The sequence below is a fragment of the Panicum hallii genome, chromosome 4, assembly GCF_002211085.1.
Source record: "Panicum hallii strain FIL2 chromosome 4, PHallii_v3.1, whole genome shotgun sequence".
Lineage (NCBI taxonomy): Eukaryota > Viridiplantae > Streptophyta > Magnoliopsida > Poales > Poaceae > Panicum > Panicum hallii.
Genome location: NC_038045.1, coordinates 7,386,745 through 7,411,086, shown reverse-complemented (window position 1 = coordinate 7,411,086; position 24,342 = coordinate 7,386,745). Strand labels below are relative to the sequence as shown.

Genomic DNA, 24,342 nt, shown 5'->3' with positions numbered 1-24,342 from the left:
TGTGCCTAACATTTAGCAAATCCATATATATTTTTCTGTTTTTTTGACAAAATAACACCTCTGTATTTTGTTTCAAAAAAAGAATGGCACCATCAATTTTCTCCGTCACCACCAGGACGGTGAACAAATTTAGGATATGTTTGGATCCTTTAGTAAAAGGGCAAATAGCAAAAAATTTGCTCTTTTTTTTTCCATTTGGACCCAAACACCCTATGGCAAAAAGGAAACAGTAAAAACAGATAGAAAAAGGAAATAGCAAAAACAGATAGCAAAAGGACTTTGGTTTGGGCTGTATAAATTTTGGATTGTCAATTTTATGCACTCTGTATGAAATGGCGGGAAAGAGGTGGCGGGAAAGGGGATAGGAGAGGGAGAAAAGAGGTTAAAATAAGCTTTTGCTAAAACTTTTGCCATTTGGATCCAAACACCTCTAATGGCAAAACTTTTACCACTTTTAGCAAATGGCAAAATTTTTACCCTTTTACACTTTAGATCCAAACACTACCTTACCCAGTGTGGCACTTGGTACCATGACACAGTCGGAGCGTACCATGAGTCCATGACGAATGTGTCCCTGCAGGGCAGCCCTCTCGTATCCTTCCACAGTCTACGCTAGCAAACTGTTCTATGAAAAGGACAAGAAGCTCTCATGCGTCGTGGCCCCCCCATTTCTTAGTTTTTTTTCCCTCATTGAGATCAGTTGAGCAAACGTGGCCCGTTTTACGTTCACAGGAAACCGCGGCCGCTCCCACGGAGGCGATATGGTAGCCTGACCGACCCCCAACCGGAAGCCGTGACGCGAAGCCTCTCCTGTCCTCTCTTCTTCCTCCCTCCAGCACCGGCTGGCAGCCGGCGGTGTCGCGCTCCTCTATCATCCGTCACGCCCGGCATCACCGCGCCGGCACGACCACGAAGACGGTCGGTGACAATGGTGGCGGCGTCCGCTGCCGAGCGGGCCTACGGGGCGGCGGCGCGGTCGGCGCTGGCGGCGCTGGAGCGCAACCTCATCCCGGACGCGGTCACCCGGCGCCTCACGCGGCTGCTGCTAGCGCAGCGCCTCCGCCAGGGCTACCTCCCCTCCGCGCCGCTGCAGCTGCAGCAGCTCCTCTACTTCGTCCACTGTGAGTACCAACTAACTGATGGCCGAGGTCGGAAGGAAACTAACAATAAGGATGAAACTGTAGCTACAGTGGCAGCCATCTCGTGGCTAATTGCACCGTAGCAGCATTAAAAAAACCAATGACACGTGTTTTATTAGTTAAACAATATCCATCAGTTACACGGTTTGGTGATATGATTGCAATTCTCTTACCGCAAGTACTTTCTTTTTAGTGGACTTTCCGTAAGTACTTAGTGTGTATATATGTGTAATTTTTGTTCCTTTGTGATGCAGCTCTTCAGGAGATGCCCATTGCGATTGAAACGGACAAAGCTAAAGCCCAACACTACGAGCTGCCAACCACATTTTTCAAGCTGGTTCTTGGAAGGAATCTCAAATACAGGTTCGTACTGTGCACTCAATGTATGCTAGGACCAGCAGGTCTGCTCATATGACTGACCCATAGAGTCCAGCTATGACATTCATATGACGGTCTATGCATGAGTGTCTTTCCCATGGTGCAACGTGTAAACTTTCACTCCTTAGCATGCATCAGTAAAACGATATTTCTCTTTAGGAGGATTCACACGAACCTTATACCATAATTTAGTATTAATTAGTTCATACTGGTAAATTGATCTTTTTTCCAGTTCCTGCTACTTCCCTAACGAGTCCAGCACCCTGGAAGATGCTGAGGTTGCAATGATGGAACTGTACTGTGAGAGGGCAAAAGTACAGGATGGACAGAGCATCCTCGATGTCGGATGTGGATGGGGGTCCCTTTCGCTGCACATTGCGAAGAAATACAAGAACTGCAGCGTGACAGGGATATGCAACTCTACCACGCAAAAAGCTTTCATAGACGAGCAATGTAGGTAAGAAGTGCTGCCGGTTTCAGTGCTCGGATGGTTTGCTGAGTCCATTGGTTTTTATGTACTGCAAACTTAATTATGCATCCTATTCGTGATGCTGCAAGTTAATTCATCTTCATCATGTTGTTAAATCACTTGGTTAATTTGAAGTTATTTCAGCTAGTGAGGTTTCAGTACCATATTTTCACCATATTTTCTCTGATTAATTTTAGTGAGCTGTTTCACCATATTTTCTCTGATTAATTTTAACAGAATTTATGTTTGGCGTGCATCTTGGTTTCCTCAGTATGCAGACAGATCTTGCGCCACCATTTGTCCAAATAATTTATGTTTCCCTGCCTCTAATACTTTGCAATTCTGTTCAGGGAAAATGAGCTGTCAAATGTTGAGATAATTGTGGCAGATATCAGCAAGTTTGAGATGGGCGGGTCTTTTGACAGGATCATATCCATAGAGATGTTTGAGGTATAATTCAATTTGTTCTATTGCTGTTTTTTTATTCGCCAAGGCAAATGATTGTTTGGCATGGTCTCATGTCCTGTTATGCAGCACATGAAAAACTACAAGTCACTTCTTAAGAAGATATCCAAGTGGATGAAAGAGGACGGCTTATTATTTGTTCACTACTTCTGCCACAAGACATTTGCATATCATTTTGAGGTGCACTTATGATCCTGCATTTTCATTGGTCATTTGGTATTGGCTTCATCTGAAACGGCTTGCCTTTTACATGGATCGTTCTGCCACCAGTTATATGGCTTGCTTTTTATATGGATTTGTATTTCTCTGGTGCACGTAGGCATGTAGCTATATTTGTGTCAGCTGATGCGCGTCATACTTGAACATTAATAGCAAATACGTTCCAAGTGAACTTAATTTTTTGGCGTCTTATCCTTACTGAAAGTAACAGAGGAATTTCTGTAAAGTTAGAATTGCTAACCCTCACCAGTGTTGTGGGAGGTAGCACGAAAACATCCGGTTATTCAAAAATGAAATAAGCTCACCTCTTCTTTGAGCTATTGGTTATTTGATGTTTTGCATTTTTATGTAGCTGCCATGTGAATCATCATAACTTCAAAATTTCAACAGGATAAAAATGATGATGATTGGATCACAAGGTATTTCTTCACCGGAGGAACAATGCCATCATCAAACCTTCTACTCTACTTTCAGGTGATTTCTAACCAATCATATTTCCCTATTTATTGTACTTACCAATTATCATATGCAGTTCACTAAACATGAATAATGACTGGCTGCTGATCAAAATTTGTATGAACGTTTATATTTACCGACTCTGATCAACATATGGACATTGATATTTACTGACTATATATTGGTTCAGGAAGATGTATCTGTGGTCAATCATTGGCTTGTCAGTGGCACGCATTATGCTAGAACTAGGTGCGTCCTTCCCAAAGTTCAAAGTATCTACCCTCAATAATCATGCATTCTAACATGATTTTTTAAAGTTCTACTAGCAAATCCTGCGATGCAAAACTTACATTTCAATCTTGATCTTGTGAGTGGAATTTCTCATTTTGCACTTAGCTACCACTGTAAACCAAAGTAATATCGACTTTATACGTTATCGGGACAAAATGACAGGCAATGAGGTCATCTAAACTAGCGCTGAAAATAATCCAGCATACAGTGTATATTAATTGACCTAAGCATTTCTGCAGTGAGGAGTGGCTGAAACGTATGGACCGGAGCATCACTTCCATTAGGCCCATCTTTGAGAAAACTTACGGGAAGGAATCAACTACCAAATGGATAGCTTATTGGCGAACATTCTTCATCGCCGTCGCTGAACTTTTTGCATACAACAATGGTGATGAATGGATGGTTGCGCACTACCTGTTCCGAAAGAAGTAGGAGCTACTGCTCGCCTTTTTCTCATACACAAGTACAAGCCCTGAGAAGCAGGTCGTTTTCATAGTGATTCAGTAATCTTGTCATTTGCCTCCAAGAGCAGCCCATTTTCATGCATTCAGCTGTATTTAATAAGGTGCTTCCACAGTGGTTTCACCGACAACATCACGAACAATGGTGTTAGACATTCATGTTGGACTTCATCAGTCCTTGTTCTATATATTATTCCTTCGATGTTCTGTACAGAGCATACCTTTCTGTCTTCGGATGGCACGCTCATAAGAATGGAAGTATGTAACTACAAAACTGACATTGATGTGCACTGAGTACATTGCAGTACTGGCATTTCACCATGTTACTTGATCTCAAAGAAACCACACACAACATGGTAAATGGCCCTTCCAACAGATAAAAAAAGGGTACCTTCTGACAAATATTCTTGCTGCAGCTTCCCCTGATGTAAGGGTTGAGGGCTGTCGTAGAAGGTGCATTGTGGTCTGCTGCTGGTACCAAACAGCTCATATAGCATTGTGGTGTGGTGCAGTGTGGTGCTATGTGGTGTTTGCATTTGTTTTCTTCTTTTCTCTTACGCAGATCTCCTGCATATCCGAGGGGGGAAAAAATCTTCCAGAAGATACCTACCATACCATATAGCATCTAGCCAAAATTGAGTCTGTAGTAAGTTTTTACATCTTTCAATAACAGGAAGCCAGTTAGGCTATACCCACTCACCAATCTTAAGCCAGAAAAACAACTTATTCCTACAACACTAACTTTTACCGCTACTACGTTATACATCTATCTGCTATTTATTTACAGCTGAACTCAAAAGGTATAATGATCAATCAGATTATATATAGACACAAAAACACTAGTCATCTCGTGATTTCAAAAAGATGTCCGCGATTTCCATTGCTGTATCGCCGCATGTAATGAATGGTTGGGAATTATGGATAGATGTGGAAGCCTCTGATTGGTGACCGGGGATACCTTGTGTTTCTTGAGCCAAGTTTTAATTGCCCTGTGCTCATAGGTGTGGCCATCAGCAGCAACATAAGGATCTTCCATCACCTCCTGCATAAAAAGTTCAAAACTCCCCCGTTTATCTAGAGCAAGAAATGGTACTATGCAGTGAAGTACGGAACTATTTTTTACCTGCAATATAGGGCAGATGAAGTGGCTTGGTGCAACAATGTTTTCAAGTTTCAGAGAATCAGTTACCCTGCTCAGGATATTTTCCAGCTCTGGAAGCACCTCCGACTCAAGATTAGGTCTGTCCCTGCATTTTAAGGCTGTACACCGCAACCCAAGTTTTGCCAGCATCTCTGCCTCAGCAATTGGCCAATCAGTTTGAGACTTGTCAAGAATATCAGGCAAAGTCCCCTTTTCAATCGCCTCTTCTACGCTGCATACCAGCCCATGTGGACGTTTGCCGGTTAGTAGTTGAAGAATAATGATCCCCAATGCAAAAAGATCTGATTTTGGCCGAACTGTTCCTGTTAATTGGTACTCAGGGTCCATGTAAAACAGTGTGCCAGCGATGACAGTGTCTCTGTACTCTGTAAGCCCTTCAGGAACGAGGTCTGATATGAGCTTAGCGAAACCAACATCACCAATTTTGCTTACATAATTCTTGTCCAGCAAGATATTTCCAGGCTTTAGGTCACGATGGACGATAGGCTCCGGTTTCGTTCCATGCAAGAAAGCAAGCCCACAAGATACGTCAAAGATAATTTGGAATCGCAGAAACCAATGGAGTGGTTGCCCCTTATTGTTGATAAGTAGGTCTTCTAGACTACCATTCTCCATATATTCGTACACAAGGCATCCGATTTCAGGACAAAAACCAAGCAGTAAAACCAAGTTGGGATGGTGAAGTTTGCCAAGAATCTCCACCTGAATGATATCACACAATAGATCAATGTAATGAGTCCTTCATCCAAATATATATTATGTAATTATTTTCCCTTTGTGATTATGGGGTATGGACAATAGATTGAAATTGAAGAAACGTAAAATATAAGAAAAAGTGTGGAAAGATCACCACAAGTTTCAGCAACTGAAAAAGCAATTAATGTCCTATGAGAAAATTACAAAAATATAGATAAATGTACCTCTCTTAAAAATTCATCGATCTTGTCACTGGAATCTTGTTGAATAACCTTGACAGCTACTTCAGTGTGATCAAGGGTACACCTGTATACATTCCCATAGCCTCCCTCACCGATCTTCTTTGCATCAGAAAAGTAATCTGTGGCAAGCTCTATTTCATGTCTGGAGTACCGCCTGCAACTTTTGCCTGTTGACAAAAGAGCATCCACAACCTTAACCTTCTCAGTAGACACCATGTTAGCTACAAATTCAGCCTTGTGTTTGGAATAGGCCTCGTGAGCAAATGATTCTTTTGCCATCTCAACTGCTCCAATTGCTTGTAAATATTTCGTTTTCTTATTTGCAACAGCCTGTTTCAACTCTTCCTCTCTTTGTAGCGCGTCTTGCACCTTATTCACATCTTCACGGCACTCACCAGAAATTATCTGAATCTGAAACATCAGAGATCAAAAGAGACAAAATGTAAAAACCTTACACCAAAGGGGTGAAATGCTAAATGAAAGACCAATGTACAGATGGTAGCAACCAATTCATGAGATTATTATCAACCTTCTAAAAAATGATATTTGAAATGTAAATAAGAATGTGTTGTAGCGAATTGACAGACAGCTCATGTTTCCAAGCCAAATGGTGTTCTCTCTCAAATTGCTAACCTTTTCCTTAGCATGAGCGAGATTCTCACAAGCTCTGTCATACATCATCAAAGTATCTTTCAGCTCCTTTCTCAGTGTTGCTACTTCATCTATAGGTTGAGACTGCAAGTTAAGCCAGAAAACAAAGTCAGCATTGCAATATTGTAGACTACATATGGAAGCAAGCATTATTCAGAATATCATCAAGGCTGGAAAAACATCTCTGACCTCTTCGACTGAGCTTAAGGCAACGTAACAAACTTCCTTCCATTGGCCAATAGCACCAATATCTTTGTTCCCTTCTCTCCTTGGTGTCTTTCGACCTAAGCTTCCTAAGAGACCTCTTCTTTGACTTTCTGAACTTTTAACAGCATTTGAAGAAGTGCTAAGAGAACTGCAGACTTGAGACTGTGAGTCCAAGCTAGAATTTCCAGAATATTTCAGTATTTCATCATCAACCAGATTATTAAATGACTGTTTATCTTGCAACCAGTCCCTCTGTATTTGACTGAATGCTTTATGACTTATTGACTGAATCCTTACATTGTTTGACTCTGTAAAGAAATATTTGTTTAAGACAATAGGATATCAGTACAAAATGTAACAAAGACAAAATTATTGAAAGAAAGCAAATTGATCGACACATACTGCTCGTACGAGCCAGATTTGCAAATTTTATTGTTAATCTGCGCCGGGACACAACAAATACATTGCATGAACTTGGCACGGTTTTCAGAACCATAAAAGGCACATCTCGGAGCCGTAACATCCTGAAAAAGGAATAGTAGCACCATTTAGTGGAAAAATTCAGAATATAAACAGACAGTATGATTTTTTTTCCCTTCTTATGCATTTAGAGTTGATATCGGGTTCAACCAACAAACATGGAAATGTTTCTCCTTTGAAGTAATATACGATATTAACATAGTTAGGCAAGAAGAATTGTCACAGAGAATCATACAGAAAACGCAGAGCACAACACGGCATATACAGGGTTTAAAATGGAAAGAGAATAGAGAGCTTCAAGCTTTTCAATTTGATAGGAGTTGGTACAACTTTATGAACAGCTCATGGGGAAAAACATAGCTAGAGGTACACAATACTGAGAAAGAGTCTATCAGGATACCACAAGCAACAAACTAGATCCACCAAACATATTTGGCAGTTGAGACACATACTGATTGCACCAAAATGCACAACAGTTGATAGAACTTGTAAAATACATCCACTATTTTGTCAGCGAAAATATTTTATGACAGCTGAGCAAGGTAGCCTTTGCAGGAATAAAAAATCTATTAGAGGTTCGTGAATTGTGATGCAAGGTGGCAAAATCATTTTTTGAGCTGATCCCAATCCTCGAAAAAGAGGATAACTGAGCCTTTTTGTGGCAAAATATCCCAAATGGACCTTTTGTCCATGTCATTCACAAAGGTAGTCAACTAGAAATTCTCCACCAACTACTCAATTGGAACGAAAAGCACAGATCAGTTGTACTAGTACATTACAAGCACAGATCAGCATGGTTCAGTATCATCCCTGCTGCCGTCACTCCTGCCCAGGCACAATAGGTTAGCTGTATCGTATTATATTGAAAAACATAAACAGGCTTAAAAGACGTTTGGTCTTCATGAAAGCTAGAAGACCAATCGCAATGTACATGCATGCACCTATCATATTTTTACCAGGCAAATGCGTAGGCACATCTCACTATCTTAAAAGGTATTCTCCTTTTTGCTCCCTAGCCAGTTTGCTTTCCTTTTTAAGTTCCAGCCAAAAGGCTACACAGGTGACAATAATCCCCCTGATCCCTATCACATCGCTTTTGGCCTTTGTGTTCTCAAAAGCAAACTCTAGTCTTTAGAAGAGATTTCCAGAAAAAAATTAACAAAGTTAGAGCCCTGACCTCTTGAATGAGATACACTACAACAACAACAACAACAACTTAGCCTTTTGTCCCAAGCAAGATGGGGTAGGCTAGAGATGAAACCCACAGAAAACAAGAATAAGAAACACAAAAAGTGCACAAGCCAAAGGAAGAGTTAGGGGTTAAATAAAAAGTAACAAAGGTCACGGTTCAGGTACATTAATTGCTAATCTCCAAGCGCTCCTATCCATAACTAATTCCTTAGCGATATTCCTTAAGGTCTCTCTTAACCGTCTCGTCCCAAGTTAGTCTAGGTCTACCTCTACCTCTCTTTACATTATCGCCCCGCTTTAAAACTCCACTACGCACCGGCGCCTCGGGAGGCCTCCGTTGTACATGTCCAAACCATCTCAACCGATGTTGAATCAACTTCTCATCGATAGGTGCCACCCCGACCCTATCTCGAATCTCTTCGTTCCGGATTCTGTCCCTTCTTGTATGCCCGCAGAACCAACGCAGCATACGCATCTCTGCTACACTCAGTTGCTGAACATGTCGCCTTTTTGTAGGCCAACATTCAGCACCGTATAGCATCGCTGGGCGAATCGCCGTCCTATAGAACTTACCTTTTAGCCTCTGTAGCACCTTCTTGTCACAGAGGACGCCCGAAGCCTGCCGCCACTTCAACCACCCGGCTGAAATTCTATGTCTAACATCTTCATCAATGTCTCCATCTTTCTGAAGCATTGATCCTAGATACCGGAAAGTATCCTTCTTGGCCACCACTTGACCTTCGAGGCTAACGTCCCCATCCTCATGCCTAGTCGGGCTAAAGTCGCACATCATATACTCGGTCTTGGTCCTACTCAGTCTGAACCCCCTCGACTCTAACGTGTGTCTCCACAGCTCTAACTTCATATTAACCCCTACCCTACTCTCATCAACTAGCACCACATCATCAGCAAAGAGCATACACCAAGGGATATCACCCTGTATGTCCCTTGTGACCTCATCCATCACCAAAGCAAATAGATAAGGGCTCAATGCTGACCCCTGATGTAGTCCAATTTTAATTGGAAAGTCACTGGTATCGCCATCACATGTTCGAACACAAGTCATCGCATCCTTGTACATATCCTTGATGAGGGTAATATACTTAGTTGGAACTTTGTGTTTTTCCAAGGCCCACCACATGACGTCTCTCGGTACTTTATCATACGCCTTCTCTAGGTCAATAAAGACCATGTGTAAGTCCTTCTTCTCCTCTCTATATCTCTCCATCAACTGTCGTACTAAGAAAATCGCCTCCATGGTCGACCTCTCAGGCATGAACCCAAACTGGTTTTGGGTCACCCTTGTCAATCCTCTTAGACGATGCTCGATAACCCTCTCCCAAAGTTTCATCGTATGGCTCATCAGCTTAATCCCCCGGTAGTTAGTACAACTTTGAACATCTCCCTTATTCTTGAAGATCGGTACTAATATACTTCTCCTCCATTCCTCCGGCATCTTGTTTGACTTGAATGAGATACACTTTTGGAGGTAAAGTTAGTCCTATCATACTCCACTCAAAACATAAACAGGTAAAATAGAGGTTGGTTTTTCATACAATAAGGTATGCTCATTCATCTACCACCCTTTCGCAAGCCAAATGGTTAGCGTGGCAGAACGAGGCACATCTCAGAAAGGACAAGGACACTCCTTCCCGGTCCTTGTCCCATGTCCTCTAATTTTCATTTCGGCAAAAGTCCAATCAGGTACCAACAGTGCCCAAAAGTGAAATTCAAACCACCATCTGTACGAGGTGGGAGAAAAGGTTCTCAGAATTAAATCCTCACCTCCGAAGCCAGGTGAGGGAGGCGTTCCCGAGCACGAGGCTGCGGACGCCGGACTCCGCCGCGTAGCTCACCAGCGCCTGCGCGACGCTGTCCCCTTCCAGAACCACCGTCTCCACCTGCGCGCTCCGATTCGCAAGGCACGAAGCGATCGATCATCAGACGGAGTTCGTATAGCAGAGAGACTAATCAATAGAACCGGGGGGTTTAAAATTAATGGCTGCGCGGCTGGGCCGCCGGTAAGGAGCACGAGAGGACTCACGGCTCTGCGGGCGCAGAGGCGGCGGAAGGGGAGGAAGACCTCCTGCGCGCGCGCCCGGCGGTCCTGCGCGTACATCTCCACCACCTCCCGCTCCATCTTCTCCACCGGCACCCTCTCCCCCGCTTCGCCGGAAATACGAACACATCGTCGTCAGCTCGCTGCCGATTCCGGACCGAAATGGGAAGAGAAGAGAGAAGTGGGTGGGGGGGGGGGGGGGGGGGGGCGAGGTGATCCGAGGGGGAGGAAGGCTCCTTCCTTACATGGAGACGGCACGAAGGAGAGGGGCGGGATGACGTGGACGAGCGCGACGCGGCCGCCGGCGGGGACCATGCTGGCAGCGGCCCACCGCGCCGCGCGGCGGCTGCCGCGGCCGTCCCCTCGCACGGCCACCGCGACCTGGGGGGCCCCGCCCCCGCGGGCCGAGGCCGGCGAGGATGAACCATCGTCCATCCGGGCACGGCGGGTTACAGGAACGGCGGCGCCGGAGGAGGTGGCTGGCGGAGTCAACTCAGCTGCTGCTCCTGCGGCGGCGGGAGCTGCGGGGAAGCAACGGCCGGGCCGGGCGGGTTCCTTCGGGAGCACGGGGCGGCCGTTGGGTTTAATGGTGGGCTCAGTTCTGCTGCGGCTGCAGTCGCTGCGACCGTGACTTCTCGATGCGGACGTGGAGGCTCGGGGGGCCGTCTCTGGTGGGGCCCGCAGCGGGACAATGGCCAATGGGAGCCGCGTCGTGGCGGGGAGCTTCCATGTGGAGGAGGAGATTGGAACGGAAGGCTCGGTCCCTGGTTTCGGGATGGATGTCGAGCTTTGACCTCGTTGGACGGTGGGGATTGCTCCGGGATGTTTGAGCATCTCGTTCAGGTTGAAAGCAAATTTTCGAGGATCCGGGATTTGGATCTCATCTCTTCCAATCCAGTTGACCATGAGGCTCCACTGTCATCGTATGATCGTATCCCTTGGTCAGGTGTCATGCATATCGATTAGGCCAGTGGTCGCCATTCATTTTGACATGACGGATAATATGGATTCTTGTTTTTCTTAGAAAATACACGAGATATCTCAATTTTCAAGCTACGAATGGACGATTACTGCCTCCATCCCAAATTATAATTTGTATGACTTTTCTAGATATATATATTTTATTATGCATCTAGATATACGAAAATCAAAACGAATTGTAATTTGGAATGGAGAGAAAAGTTTACATACGCCCATTGCAAAAAATTGAAAAAGGGTACTCATTGGATTGGGTTTGGGTTTCTTTCTCCAATCCTACGAGGGATGAGATGAGAGATCATCGTCAACGATCTGACGTGCATCGTACTACGGATTGTCCACAAAGGTGGTTTAAAATGAGATACAGGGTTCTCGTACGTGGAGTTGGAGATTACTTCTGCAGTTCTGAATATAGAAGCCTCACTAAAAAAAGAGTTTCTTCGGGTTGCCCATTGGAGCATCTATTGACGAGTTTTAATTTAATGCCAGTGATAGAAAAGCAAAGCATTATATTGATTTCACGGGGGGAATTAGAAGTTGCAAAAAAAAAGAATTCTGATTTTATGAGGCAATGTGTCACTTGGTGCTGCGAGGGGGACGCCTTCAAGATGCACACGTCAGCAGCTGATGACATCACGGGGATGGGATAGCTGATCTTTTGTGTATATGGGCCTGTTTAGATCAGGGCGCGTAAATGCAAAAAAGTATTTTGCAAAAGAATCTTGTCAATTTGAAGTACTAAATGAAGTCTATTTACAAAACTTTTTGCACAGATGGGTTGTAAATCGCGAGACGAATCTAATGATGCTAATTAATCCATGATTAAGCAATAATTAGCGGTTGGATACTGTAGCATCACTGTTGCAAAACATGGATTAAGTAGGCTCATTAGATTCGTCTCGCGATTTACAGCCCATCCATGCAAAAAGTTTTATAAATAGACTTCATTTAGTATTTTAAATTAGTAAGATTCCTTCGAAAATTTTGCGTTTACAGTTTTTTTGCGTTTTTGCGCTGGGAACTAAAGAGGCCCTATATAACCACACAGAAAGATATGTAAGCAGTCCATTTAGAGGATTGACGTGACGACCATCCATGACGCAATAAAGAGAGAAGAAAAATATGCTCAAAATTCGAGAAAAAATTGTACCTAGGAATATTCGTGATGGCTACCTGAAGGTTGACCTTGACGTACAGGACGTCGAGCACACCGTCTCCGGTCTCTGCACCTTTTCCATCTCATCAACGGCACCGAGAGGCCCTCGAAACAACCGTAACAAAGCAGCCAAGAAAGGCCCCAAGGATATCACACGCATGCGCCCTTTTTTCTAACGTGTGTCCTCTTCCAAGCAGCGATCGGCACCTGTAGCACATGCTAATCAATAGCAGTCGCGATCAATAGCAGTGGTTGGACTTGTCCGATTAATTCCCTCTCCAAGAAGATTCAGAAGGATTAGAGGGGGCTGAAGAGAATTTTAGTTTGTAGAGTTATCCTAATTCCCTCCAATCCGCTATAAATCCAATAGGCCCTCGAGGGCAACCCCATGATTGATTTCTCTAAAAGAAAGAAAAATATCACACTATGGGGCTACCCCTGAGGGTCACGACACAATCGGTTTCTTCCCAGCATTTTCGTCGTCGCCCCTCGCAACATGCCAGGGTGTTCCAGCGCTACGCGTGACCATTGGCTGGAGAGACAACGACGGCGATCAATCAACGAAGAGAACCGTACGATGCATGCGCACATGGACGATCCCGTTCTATCTGCAGTCAAAGATCAAGTGTTGAATACTTAAAAGTCCAGAGGCCGGCACCCGCACTGTACTGGCAGCCTGCTAGAAGGTCACTCCGAGTAGCTGCGGTCAACGCCTCGTCAACCGGTTTCAGGACACAAGCGGCAGAGGGCCCACACGGTTCCCCGGAGCATGCTCCGGGGAGAAGAGAAACATTGATTGGTCAACGCGGACGGCATCGCCAGCCTGAACCTGACAGACCGCTGCGGCCTCGGCTCGGACTTCGGAGGCTCTCCTGCCTCGCTCCCCAGGTGCCAGTACAGACCAGCGCGCTCGCCAAACCACAGAATGGACGAGCGTGACAGAATGGAACGGAGACTCGGAGAGGACCAACCGTGACACACCAAGTAGTTTCAGTTGGTCTCTCGCACGACACGATAGCCATGAGTGATGTCCGTTTGAACGAATGATCTACAGCTTCTGCCAAGTCTACTTGAGAAAAAAGAATACCCAATGTGTCTGGCGTTTTTGGCAGAATATTTCCTGCATAATTATCTGAATGCTTCTCAGTTCGTGCTACTGCCGACATGCGCTGCCTTTTGCCACGGAGAACACGTTCACTGACCTGCGCCGTTTCAGATGTTGCCCTTTGGGTTCAGGTTCAAGCATCCGTTAAGTGGCAGTGGATGATTGCAGCCGTGCTGCTCTTTTGGCAAAGTTGGGTTGCAGCTTTGCGAGTGTCAGATGGCTCTGCGAGTGTAAGTGTGAGTTCGCTATGGTTGGGATGTTTAATTCAAGCTCAATGCATTACTAATCAGTTCATGCCTGGTTTTCCTTCACAGTGCTTTTGACATCCTATAAATAACTGAATGAACAGCACTTTTCTAGAACTAATACCTGTCAAGTTCGTGACATATTCTCAGTTTCTGGCCTTCATTGACCGAGAGATGCCTTCAGTCTCTGGACTTCAGCTAAGAGGGAGGAGTTCATCTCACAAGCATCCTTCAAGATTTCAAACCGCTGGTCAAGCTCATTGCTACTGCGCTCCGGATCCTGTGCGATGCCTTGCAGAACGAAGCTCTTCAGCATAGCCTGTTGAACAGGATATTCCAAACAATGAGAATCGGGGGCATGGTTAAGCAAACATGGAGGGGATTGCCGCGTGATGAGTGCTTGCAAGAAACCTGAGCGGACATTTACCTCGTGATGCCGCTTCTGTGCGTAGCACCGGAGAAGCGATTTGACCACCTTGTACCGAAGCGTTTTGCCAGAAACGCGGCACTGGAAGACAAAGCCAGAAAGGTGGTGCTTCGCTAATGTGTAGGACATGGAATCACGCTGTGCAGCTTTGTCAAGGACACCAGATGTCCATGATTTGGCATAAGATTCCAAAATTTTCTCATCAGCCTGTAAGAGTAATGTAAAAAGTACGAGCAGTGAGACCATTATTTTTTCCTCAGTAGGAAGCAACCAACAGAATAAAATAAAAACAATCAAACAAAATGATGGCATGCAATTCATATGTATAGGAAGCAAATAAATCGTCTACAAAATAGGATACATTGCATATTCTAGGCTGTGCAAGAAGACAAACAGATTACAACGTAATGGCTCAAAATGAAATTCATAATAAATTCATAATTCACAAGTTTACTGTATTGAAAGGTCATCCAGGAAGGAAATCATACCTCAAGAGGCTCCAAGTAACCTTCCATGTTGCCAATGCATTTATCCAGCGCTGGTAACAGCTCGAGCACATACGCATTAGACAATGCATTCCATGCTGCAAGACGTACTGACGGTTCAACCATTCTATGCAGATAAATGACCACTTGCCGACCAAAAATAACATCTCCATATGAGACAGCTGCAAATTGCTCAACAAGGCTCTCAACAAAACTAGTATAGCTTCCATGAATTTTCTCCTCAAATCTTAGGATTTCAAGCCTACTGATCTCTTTTCCTTCCTCTAAATTAGCCATTCCAACACTATCATCTTCCTTGACAGAGTGAGATCTATAGTACTTCTGGCATAACATGTCAAGATGCTGGCCATACAATTCCTGTAAAGCATGGAAAATATCCCTGCTTCTGTCTTCTTGTAGCAAATCCATGCTAGAGCGGATAGAGACAGAAAGTGCATGCATTTTCCAGATCACAGGAGCATGAAGGCATGGGGCAGCTGAAATGGCTTCCAAACCAAATAGAAATATAAGACCAGCCCTTGAGACATCAATAATATAGTTGGCTGATGTCAAAAGGATGCCTTTTGGATCATCAATGCAGCAGATTGCACTTAGAATCCAATGTACAGGAAGAGGCAGTCTCTGATGGGCCCACTCTACCACTAATGTGCTGAGAGGTTCATTCACAGCTTCTGTTAACTCTGTTTCTTCTTGAATTGCCTCCAATGTCTCTGGTATTTTTGGTACAATGGTGCTGTTGTTATTTCCTGCATACTTATCTGAATGCTTCTTCTTGATGGACAACCATCTGGATCTAAAATGTGAATTCAGCACACTGCTGAAAAGCAGATATTCATCTTCAGTTATGTCCCACTCAAAAGGTTTTGGTAATGCCATGTGAGAGGCAAATTTATGTATAGATGATTTGAGATACTTCAAAATTGATGGTTCAAAGAGGATGTCAAAGGCTTTCTCCATCATAGAGATCTGTCCCGGTCCTGCAATCGAAGACACCCCAAGTGAAGAACTGATTCTATCTGAAGCTGTGACAGCTGTGTTAGTGACATTATCTGAGTTCACTCCGTTATTGTGAGTGACAAGACCTGGTGCTGAAGAGAAAGTTTTGAACAATTCTAGGACCAACTGTGAATCCTGTTGTGCAAGCAGGCATTTAAGAGACCAAAACCCTCCACCACATGCCCCCCAGCCAAACCCAACTCCAGGAGCTGGCCCTCCTCTACCAAACACCTCTATGTTCTGTAATATGGACCACTGCGAGGAAATCATTGGCAAGAGCGAAGTTAGCAAGTGTAATAAGTCATCATGCCATAAACTGGAGATACCTTCTCCTAGTAGCTTGCCAGCTGCCCCAGTTTTAGATTCATTGAGATGCTCTGAACAACTTTTTGTGGCTCCCTGAATCACTCTGTCAACAGACCAGGATAGCTGCATTAATCTTTTAAGGCAACTTATGGAAGACAATGACACATCAACGTTACCGTGGCATCTCATATAACAAAGTCCCTGCACCAATGATGTGCGGCACAAAGACTGATGATCCAGATTTCCAAAAGCAACAGTGCCAGAGATGCTGAAAAATCCATTACCAATTATGCCCAGGCCAATTTTAGGGACAAAATCAGGTATCCAAGGCAAGCTATAATTTTTACCATCATAAGTGGCATCCGGTGATATTCTTTCTAGGATTGAATTAAGCATGCCTAGCACAGAAGCAACCACCAAAATCAAGTAGCTTGCCTCTAGCATGTGCTTTGTATTCATATTCTGACCGCTAACAAGTGAACATACATAAGGAATATCATTCAGATGTAACCAAGAGAGTGCTAGGTCTACCGTCGGGACTACATGGCTCCAAGACCATGTCTCCATGTAACTGGAAGCAGAAACTCCCACATCTTGCTTGGCAAGCTGCTCCACTGAATGAAGAAGCGGCAACCTTTGCGCCAGAGCCCCTAAGACAAGATATGACTCTCTAGCAACAGAACTAAACTCAACGAGAACATTGTGTTCACTTAGTTTCTTATTCGGAGGACTGAGCCACAGGCATAGAACAGGAAACAAATCTGCAAAGTGTGTTACGCAAAACCCATAAGAGATACAGCTTCTCCAAAACCGCAGCTGCTCAACCATCATTGCTGAACTAAGCTTGCACTGTTCCATTCCAGACCTTACCCAATCCTCAAGAGTACCGGCTTTTCTGTACCAGTGCCACATTGCCTGCTGAAAAACTCCATGGTTCACAAAATTCAAGCATGTTTGCCTGTTGTATTTGGACAAAACCTAAGAAAAAGAAACAAATGACTTTAGATGCTACAAAAAGTTCCTGTTTGGCAGAAATAAAAGCAATAACAGAAAACAGAGAGTACAACACATCTTTTGTAGTATATGATTCAACTTGTAGAGTTGCAGTAACTTTTAAGATGCTTATATTTTTCATCGTACAATACTAAAATAATTGAAGCGAATATATACGCCATATAATATGAAAACACACCAATTAGTATACATGAATCATAGATTGTCAACGGAGGTATGATTGGACAAGGAGCAAGCAATATGCATGCCTAAAAAGGAACCCATTCGAGAACCAACTACGCCATGTGACAATTGATATGGAGTTATTAGCTACCATGCATTTGCATACAAAGAGAATCGTTTGAGCTCAACTAAAAATTCAGAAGAATGCCAGGCGTTACTGGGAAAATGATTGCCAGATCAAGAGATCATTAAAGTAAGCACTAACAATAATCTGCACCTAAAGGAGCTATTAAGTATCAAGCCATCAACATAAGTGTGTAATATGTCAATCGAAGATGACAGCTACCTATCATGTTAACTCTGTAACACACAATTGTCAAAAGAACTTACCTTCAAGAGAGTAACCCCTTTGATCTGTGAGGAGCGAATTTCCATTGATCCTTGCTTTGACAACAGCTTAGTAACACTTTGGATAAGCCTTGGACAATTCAAGATTGCATCAGCAGACTGTGGGGAGTGCCTAGCTAGTGCCACAAGAATGGAAACAAGATAATCTTCCAAAACAGGAGGTGGGTCCATCTGAATGAAAAAGAAAAAGGTTAAATTTAAGGTCCTTCATGATGATACTTTTTCAAAAAACAGGAAGTACTAAATAAGTCAATTTGACATTAGCTGATACAATGATTGCTACACAAATGATATTTATGACATGCAACGTTATCACTACAAAACAAACAGCTCCATTCAACCAAATATCATGGCTGAGCACATAATAAAGGGATAGAACAGAAGCCAGGAAACACATTCAAAATTAATATTCAGATGTTGGATAAAAGCACATAATAAATAATTTTTTTTGGAGGGGGGGCGGGTATGGCAGAAGCCTGCCCATCAATTAAGAGGAACAGAAATGTACAAGACAATCCCTTAAAATGAGGCAAACAACAGCACCAAAGCTTTACTCGAGGAAATAATGATAGTGAAATAAGTAATTGACACCTACCACCAGAATATGCTCCAAGGAATCCAAGGAATACTAGAATAGTGCAGAAAAATCCAAAAGTTGAACATAACTAGTCTTATTATACATCTATTAAAAACGAAAAATTGCCATAATGTGACCAGGGCAAATAATGCTAGTGGACACCAATCTGCTGGAAATTTACTGGTGAGAAACAGGTGCTACAATCCAAGGAGTAAGAAGGTATTCCACTGCTATTTTAACAGAGCATATATGGCACAAGAAAGCACAAAGTTCAAAGTAAGTACAAAAAAAAAAACAAAAGCTGACCTCCAAAAGAAAACATATTCGTGGAAGTATTCCCATCCTAATAAAACCAGCAGCAACATCTTGTCCAGACACGATAACATCATCCTGAATGGTATGCTTCTCATCACCTTCGTCCTCATCATTATCACCATATTGTGGGAGTATATTCGATGGTTTAGTGTTATATTTCCAAAAACCTCCTTGAAGAAAGCCTCCATCTAGATCAGGTTTGCTACGAAACACAGGAGCTGTGCAGATATCTTTCCCGTGATCTACTGCTCTCTGCAGCAGAAGATTGACCAAATGAGAGTATGGGACTTGAAACAGTAACAGAAAAGACTCAAAAAAAAGAAGTAAAGTTACCTCTGAAGATTCAAAATATGATTCATTGAACTCAAAGCTCAGCATAGCATTAATTACTTTAGCACAACTCAAAACTACAGAATCATGGTTATCATCCAATGCCATCCTGTAGTTGCTTCAGTTAGTAACAGATAAGTACAAAGAAAAATAGGAAAGAGTAAGACAAACAATTCACAAGATCCCCAATAGCTTCCTTTGGCTCAAACTAATCCAATGCAAAGATGTGATTAGAATACAAGGTAGATGCATAAGCACACTTGCAAATGCACACCCCCAAACGCCTAATTCTGTAGGCCCTGGATAAATCTGCAGCCTCATGAAGCACAGGCACACAGATTCTCGTAAGGCACAACGCATGTGCGCATTAAAGTGGACACAAGAATTTGACCCATTGTAAGTGAGGTCCACCCCAAGTCTTCATCACCCCTCTGTTTTCTATAGTGCATTTGCCTGCTACGTGAATGCACCTGTGGTAACTAATATGAAACACAAGATAGGTCATACCTCCCTAGAATATAGTTTGACCAATAAAGCAATTCCTAAGAAGAAAGAGTAATGTGATGAAGCATTAGTATTATAAGGAATACTTCACATATACATGTGGTGATGACTGGTAGCAAATATATGAGATGGCTTTAAGCTACAAACTCTTATTTCTCATCCTCTACCATGACTATAACATGAAGTGCAATTGCTGAAGGGTACTTTTTCAAACTTTGATGCCACTTGCCACCTTTGAAATACCAAGCTAAAGTCTATGCAAACCTGAGAGGTTAATGACAATATTTTACAACTGATCGAACTATTTAATATATTCCAGATACAATTGTCTTCATTGTTAAACTAAAAGTCTCTGTATCAGATGCAGATGCAAATCTGAATCCATACTTCTATTCCCTCTATTTGACAATATAAGTTCAAGCCCAACAGGTGCACATAACAAGGAAGCAGTGAGTCCAAGAAATAGCATATATTCATGTAAATGGCATAGTACAAACACTCAAAAGTCAAATAATTTCTACAGCATGTCAGTAATAGATAGGGGGAGAGTCAAAACAATGCAATAATTCCACACTTTACTTCCTCAATGCATTCAAATTGTCAAGCGATAACTCCCACAAAAATGGGCTCACATTGTTAAGAAAGAGAGTAGTTAAGAAAGGATATTTTACCTTAGAGAGAGTACCAACTCCGGTTCAGGCCCAAGGGCATATGCCCAAACTGCTTGCCAGTCATGAAATTTGTCATTAAGGTCCATTTCTTTAACATTATCAAGTAGATCCATTTTATGCAGGCTCTGCAATGCCCTATTCAAAATAGAAGCAAGAAGCTGCAGTGCAAGCACACGCTGGCCAGGAACCTATAATTTGAGGAATCTCAATTATATCACATGTTGAGATATTGCAAGTATTTTTTAATCAGACTTCAATAGATCATGTAAACATATGAAACTATTCTTTGCAACCTGAGGTAGTGACAATTACTGCTACCCTTGCCACATCATTCCTAACCCACCAAACATTAATATACAAGTACACAGATTAGCACATTGAACTTGAACACAGTCACTTACAAGATAATTAGTTCTATATAAACCAAATTTTCGAACAACTTCACTGCCTCACCTAGCACCTTGAGCATGTTATGATGCAACAAAATCATGCGATACATAGTACAATTTAAGTACTAAAGACCTTTTTTGTCTGAACATCGTATACATGAAATTTGCAAATTCAGAAATAACAAACTAACTACCAATACTTGAAAAAACGCAAGTGGAATATAAATGCACAATCCATGAACCCAAAAGGCAATGAATATTCACACCATGCTACAACCAGTGAACCTATTTGATATCCTTAAAATAGGATAGCGAGTGAAAGTATTGCAACAATCACACTCTTAATTTCTCAGTGGACAGGCATTTTGAAATGAACTTTTGCAGTTAAACAGACAAATAGTAGAAAAGCAGTGGGTCTATAAAACAAACCATGCTCCTCGTAAGTGCCACTGCCTCATTGATTGTGTACCCAACAGCTGCAGGGTCTCCTTCTGTTCTAAGGAAATCACGCTCAGCTACGTTTTCTGCATGTGTCTTCTTGCCTGAAAATGGGAGTGATAGGCTGTCATCTAAAGGATACCACCATGACAGAAGCTAATGTAACTCAGGAGAACGAAAACAAACAATGTACCATCTTGCTGCCCTTGAGAAGATTGAAACCCCAATATATCTCCATCCAATGTAAACCTACATGACCTGATCCGCTCCACCCTCTCACTCCACGCTTTCCAAGAGCGTCCATTATGTTCACCAGCCATCAACCAATCCCCTGGTGTAGCCCTTTTAGCCTTCTGCGGCCCTAGGTTTTCCGTACCCTTGTCCTTACCCGCACCCTTCGTGCCTCCAGATTTCTCCCTCCCCCGCCGCCTCAGCATCTCCACCAATGCAGGGTTCATCTTATTTATGATATCCGCCTGTGCCTCCGCAATCTCCCCTGAAGACATCCCAGCCAACCTAGCCATGTTCTCTGCGTTAATCTCCGCTTCCATCGATGACTCCCCGCCATCCAGTTCCATTCTCTCTCCTTGCAATGCCGAATTCCTAACCTCACCTGGCTTCACCAATTCAACTCTCGATTCCGCCTGATTCATCGGTTTCTTGGACACAACATCAGAAACCGAAATTGCGGCACCTGGTCCTTCCCTGGCATTTCCACTGTCAATCTGCATTGCGCCTCCCTCCAATTGTCTAACCCCAGCTGACGCAGCACCCACATTCGAAGTCACAGCCCCAGCATCGATTTTCAGCTCGCTCTGTTTCTTGGCCTGCATTGGCTTCCCCTGCTGCCGCTTGGGGGAAGCATCGCCAACAAACTCCCGCCACCGGCTGAAATCCATCCCTTTCTTCTCCTTCTTCCTCACTGGGCCAGCCGCGGCGGCTGCCACCTGCTGGTAATCCGTCTCGTCCGTGTCCATCTCGTCGTTCTCCTCCTCATCCCCATCCTTACCAGCGCCCTTCGCCACGGGACCCCAGTGCTGCGGAACCGGAAACAGCAGCTGGTCAGTTGTGGAGTGCGCAAGCAAAAAAGCAGCAAGGCAAATCCAAAAGGGGTTTGGGGGGCCGGGGGCCTAGGGTTTGGGAGGGGCGGCGGCTTACGGGGCCGTGGGAGCGGTGGCGGGCGACGGGGAAGGGGAGGACCGAGGGACGCGGGGCGAAGGAAGGCGCGGCGGCGGTGAAGCCCTTCTCGACGATGGCGCCGACGAGGCGGGAGGGGGGCGCTGCCGCAGCGGCGGCGGCGGGGGTTGGCGCCGCGGGGTGGAAGGGCTCCTCCACGACCTTGCGGCGCGTCGGGTGGGCGCCGCCGGGCTGGTGCCGCCGCTTCGCCGGCGCGTCCATCGGGGAGGGGAGGGGAGCGGAAAGCTGCGTGGTGCGGTGATCAGCGAGCAGGGTTTAAGGGGGGATTGATTTGTTTGGTTCGGTGGTGTGTTTGGGGGGGGTGGGGGGTGTCGCGACTTCGGTCGCCCGTCAAAGTGGCGAACTGCGAAGCAAAGCTGAGGTCAAAGACGCCAAAGCCATTTCGATGTGTATCGGACTGTCGGTAACGGAGGGTGATAAAATTTGAATCTTTTGTCCCACCATCCTTATTCTCAAGATATAATATATATCTAAATCGTAGCAAAATCTATAAATTTAATAAAATTAAAACAACCTACAATTTAAGAATAGAGAGAAATTATGCTGATGGATGATGCAGAGCGCTAGCCAATTTTCCTATTAGAACAATCTGAACCCATAAAATCTATAGGTATATACATATTGTCATGTCATCAAAATATCATTTTTAAAAACTGCACTTTACAAAGACACGGTATATTGGTGCGAAGTTCTATTAAACTCCCTCTCTTTTCTCAACCTAACATATTTGTTCTCCATTTATTAGAAAGATATCACCTCTCCTAAAACACAACTGGATAGTGTCTAGTGCATAGATTTTCGTGTTGATACTGGATCTTGCGTGAGATCTGATTTTTTACTCTCTCAACTCTCTCTTTCATTTATTATGGTGCCACATAAGTTAAAAATTCTATGAGGTAATGTAATAATACTATGAAAACCATTCTAAATGGAGAGCTGGGGATGCCGTTATTGTAGCTTAGAATCTGGAGAATATAAAATACATCTATGTAAAAAGTGATCTTTGATCATATTTCACATATTTGCACTAGAAATTTTGTACGAATAGAAGTAAGAAATATACATTCAAGAGATTTTGCATTCTTCACTATCCAGAGAAAAATTCCTTTCTTATTTATCCATGCTTTCTTGTACTACTTTTCCTTCATGCACTGTTATCTTTAGTTAAGTTCTTTCAAAGATAGCTCATAGACATGCATTTTTGCTTTGGTCAACTACCAAGCTATGTCCCCCAGATATTTATTGTTTTCCGTCCTGTATGACATGCCGCCTAGAATACACTAGTAGGATGGGTAAATAGTCTATTAGTTATTTAGGATTTGATCATTATAATGCTTAGTTTGATTATAATAATTTCTTGTTCTGTTTTTAGGATCCGATCCCATTCTTATCATATAATGAAGGCAACGGTTGATCCTTCTTTTAAAAATCAAAATTGTAGAGTAACCTTTCAAAAATTATTACCCAAGCGCTTACTCTACATTATGGGATTATAATAATTTCTTACCACTCCATCATACATCACCTCCTACTCCAAATCCTCAACCATGTGGTATTTCTCCTTGCTCTATACTTCCTGCATCTTGCCCCTACCCTTTTTGTCTGGTGAATGAAAGGAGAATCTCCAATTATTTTTTTTTGTTTTAAGCTTCCTTATGATTTATAGATGTCATTCTGGCTTCACTTCCTTACTTGCACTCAAACATCTTCTATCTGCATGCAACCGCTCTAGTCCTCAACTTTCCTTGCTCAAAGGGTTAAAAATGTTCTAGATAAAAATGATCTAGATTTTGATTTTTGGGTTCTAAGGACCAAAGATGCACCAAGAGAAAGGAATTTATCCGGTAGTAAATATAATAACAAATATCAGAAAAATGCTAGAAAAGTCGTCAACTGATGGCTTTGTAGTTGGATATGCTGTATGGAAAATGCAAAATTGAAGCTAAAGAAAAAAGATGTTGAGCTTTTAGTATCATCGTGTAATTTTGGGGTAGTCTAGTGTGTTCTATGAATTTTAGAGATGTATACATGTCCTTTTTTGAATAATGTGCA

The 24,342-nt window shown here is 43.2% G+C and overlaps 3 protein-coding genes across 4 annotated transcripts; 1 reads left to right on the top strand and 2 right to left on the bottom strand.

Moving 5' to 3' along the window:
• The first annotated feature begins 714 nt into the window (after positions 1-714).
• On the top strand, positions 715-4,162 carry LOC112888750 ((S)-coclaurine N-methyltransferase-like). The gene is made up of 8 exons (XM_025955072.1): positions 715-1,121; positions 1,394-1,502; positions 1,750-1,974; positions 2,337-2,436; positions 2,521-2,631; positions 3,061-3,144; positions 3,317-3,375; positions 3,657-4,162. The coding sequence occupies exons 1-8, from the start codon at positions 929-931 to the stop codon at positions 3,847-3,849; spliced, it is 1,074 nt and encodes a 357-aa protein (XP_025810857.1). The 5' UTR covers positions 715-928; the 3' UTR covers positions 3,850-4,162.
• A 309-nt stretch (positions 4,163-4,471) lies between these two features.
• On the bottom strand, positions 4,472-11,113 carry LOC112888749 (U-box domain-containing protein 34-like). The gene is made up of 9 exons (XM_025955071.1): positions 10,812-11,113; positions 10,552-10,673; positions 10,293-10,408; positions 7,239-7,360; positions 6,819-7,144; positions 6,612-6,713; positions 5,961-6,389; positions 5,002-5,742; positions 4,472-4,920 (listed from the first exon to the last, which is right to left on the bottom strand). Exons 1-9 carry the CDS (start codon positions 10,999-11,001, stop codon positions 4,735-4,737), a joined length of 2,334 nt encoding a protein of 777 aa, XP_025810856.1. The 5' UTR covers positions 11,002-11,113; the 3' UTR covers positions 4,472-4,734.
• Positions 11,114-14,056: 2,943 nt separating this feature from the next.
• On the bottom strand, positions 14,057-22,588 carry LOC112888917 (transcriptional elongation regulator MINIYO). Of its 2 annotated transcripts, XM_025955312.1 has the most exons (11): positions 22,252-22,588; positions 21,287-22,130; positions 21,085-21,197; positions 20,267-20,454; positions 19,095-19,200; positions 18,753-19,013; positions 17,852-18,040; positions 16,066-17,263; positions 14,966-15,960; positions 14,478-14,684; positions 14,057-14,369 (listed from the first exon to the last, which is right to left on the bottom strand). In XM_025955312.1, the coding sequence occupies exons 1-11, from the start codon at positions 22,489-22,491 to the stop codon at positions 14,211-14,213; spliced, it is 4,500 nt and encodes a 1,499-aa protein (XP_025811097.1). In that variant the 5' UTR covers positions 22,492-22,588; the 3' UTR covers positions 14,057-14,210. The 2 variants fall into 2 exon arrangements, with proteins under 2 accessions (XP_025811097.1, XP_025811096.1); XM_025955311.1 differs by having other exon boundaries at positions 14,966-17,263; positions 22,252-22,587.
• Positions 22,589-24,342: the final 1,754 nt, after the last annotated feature.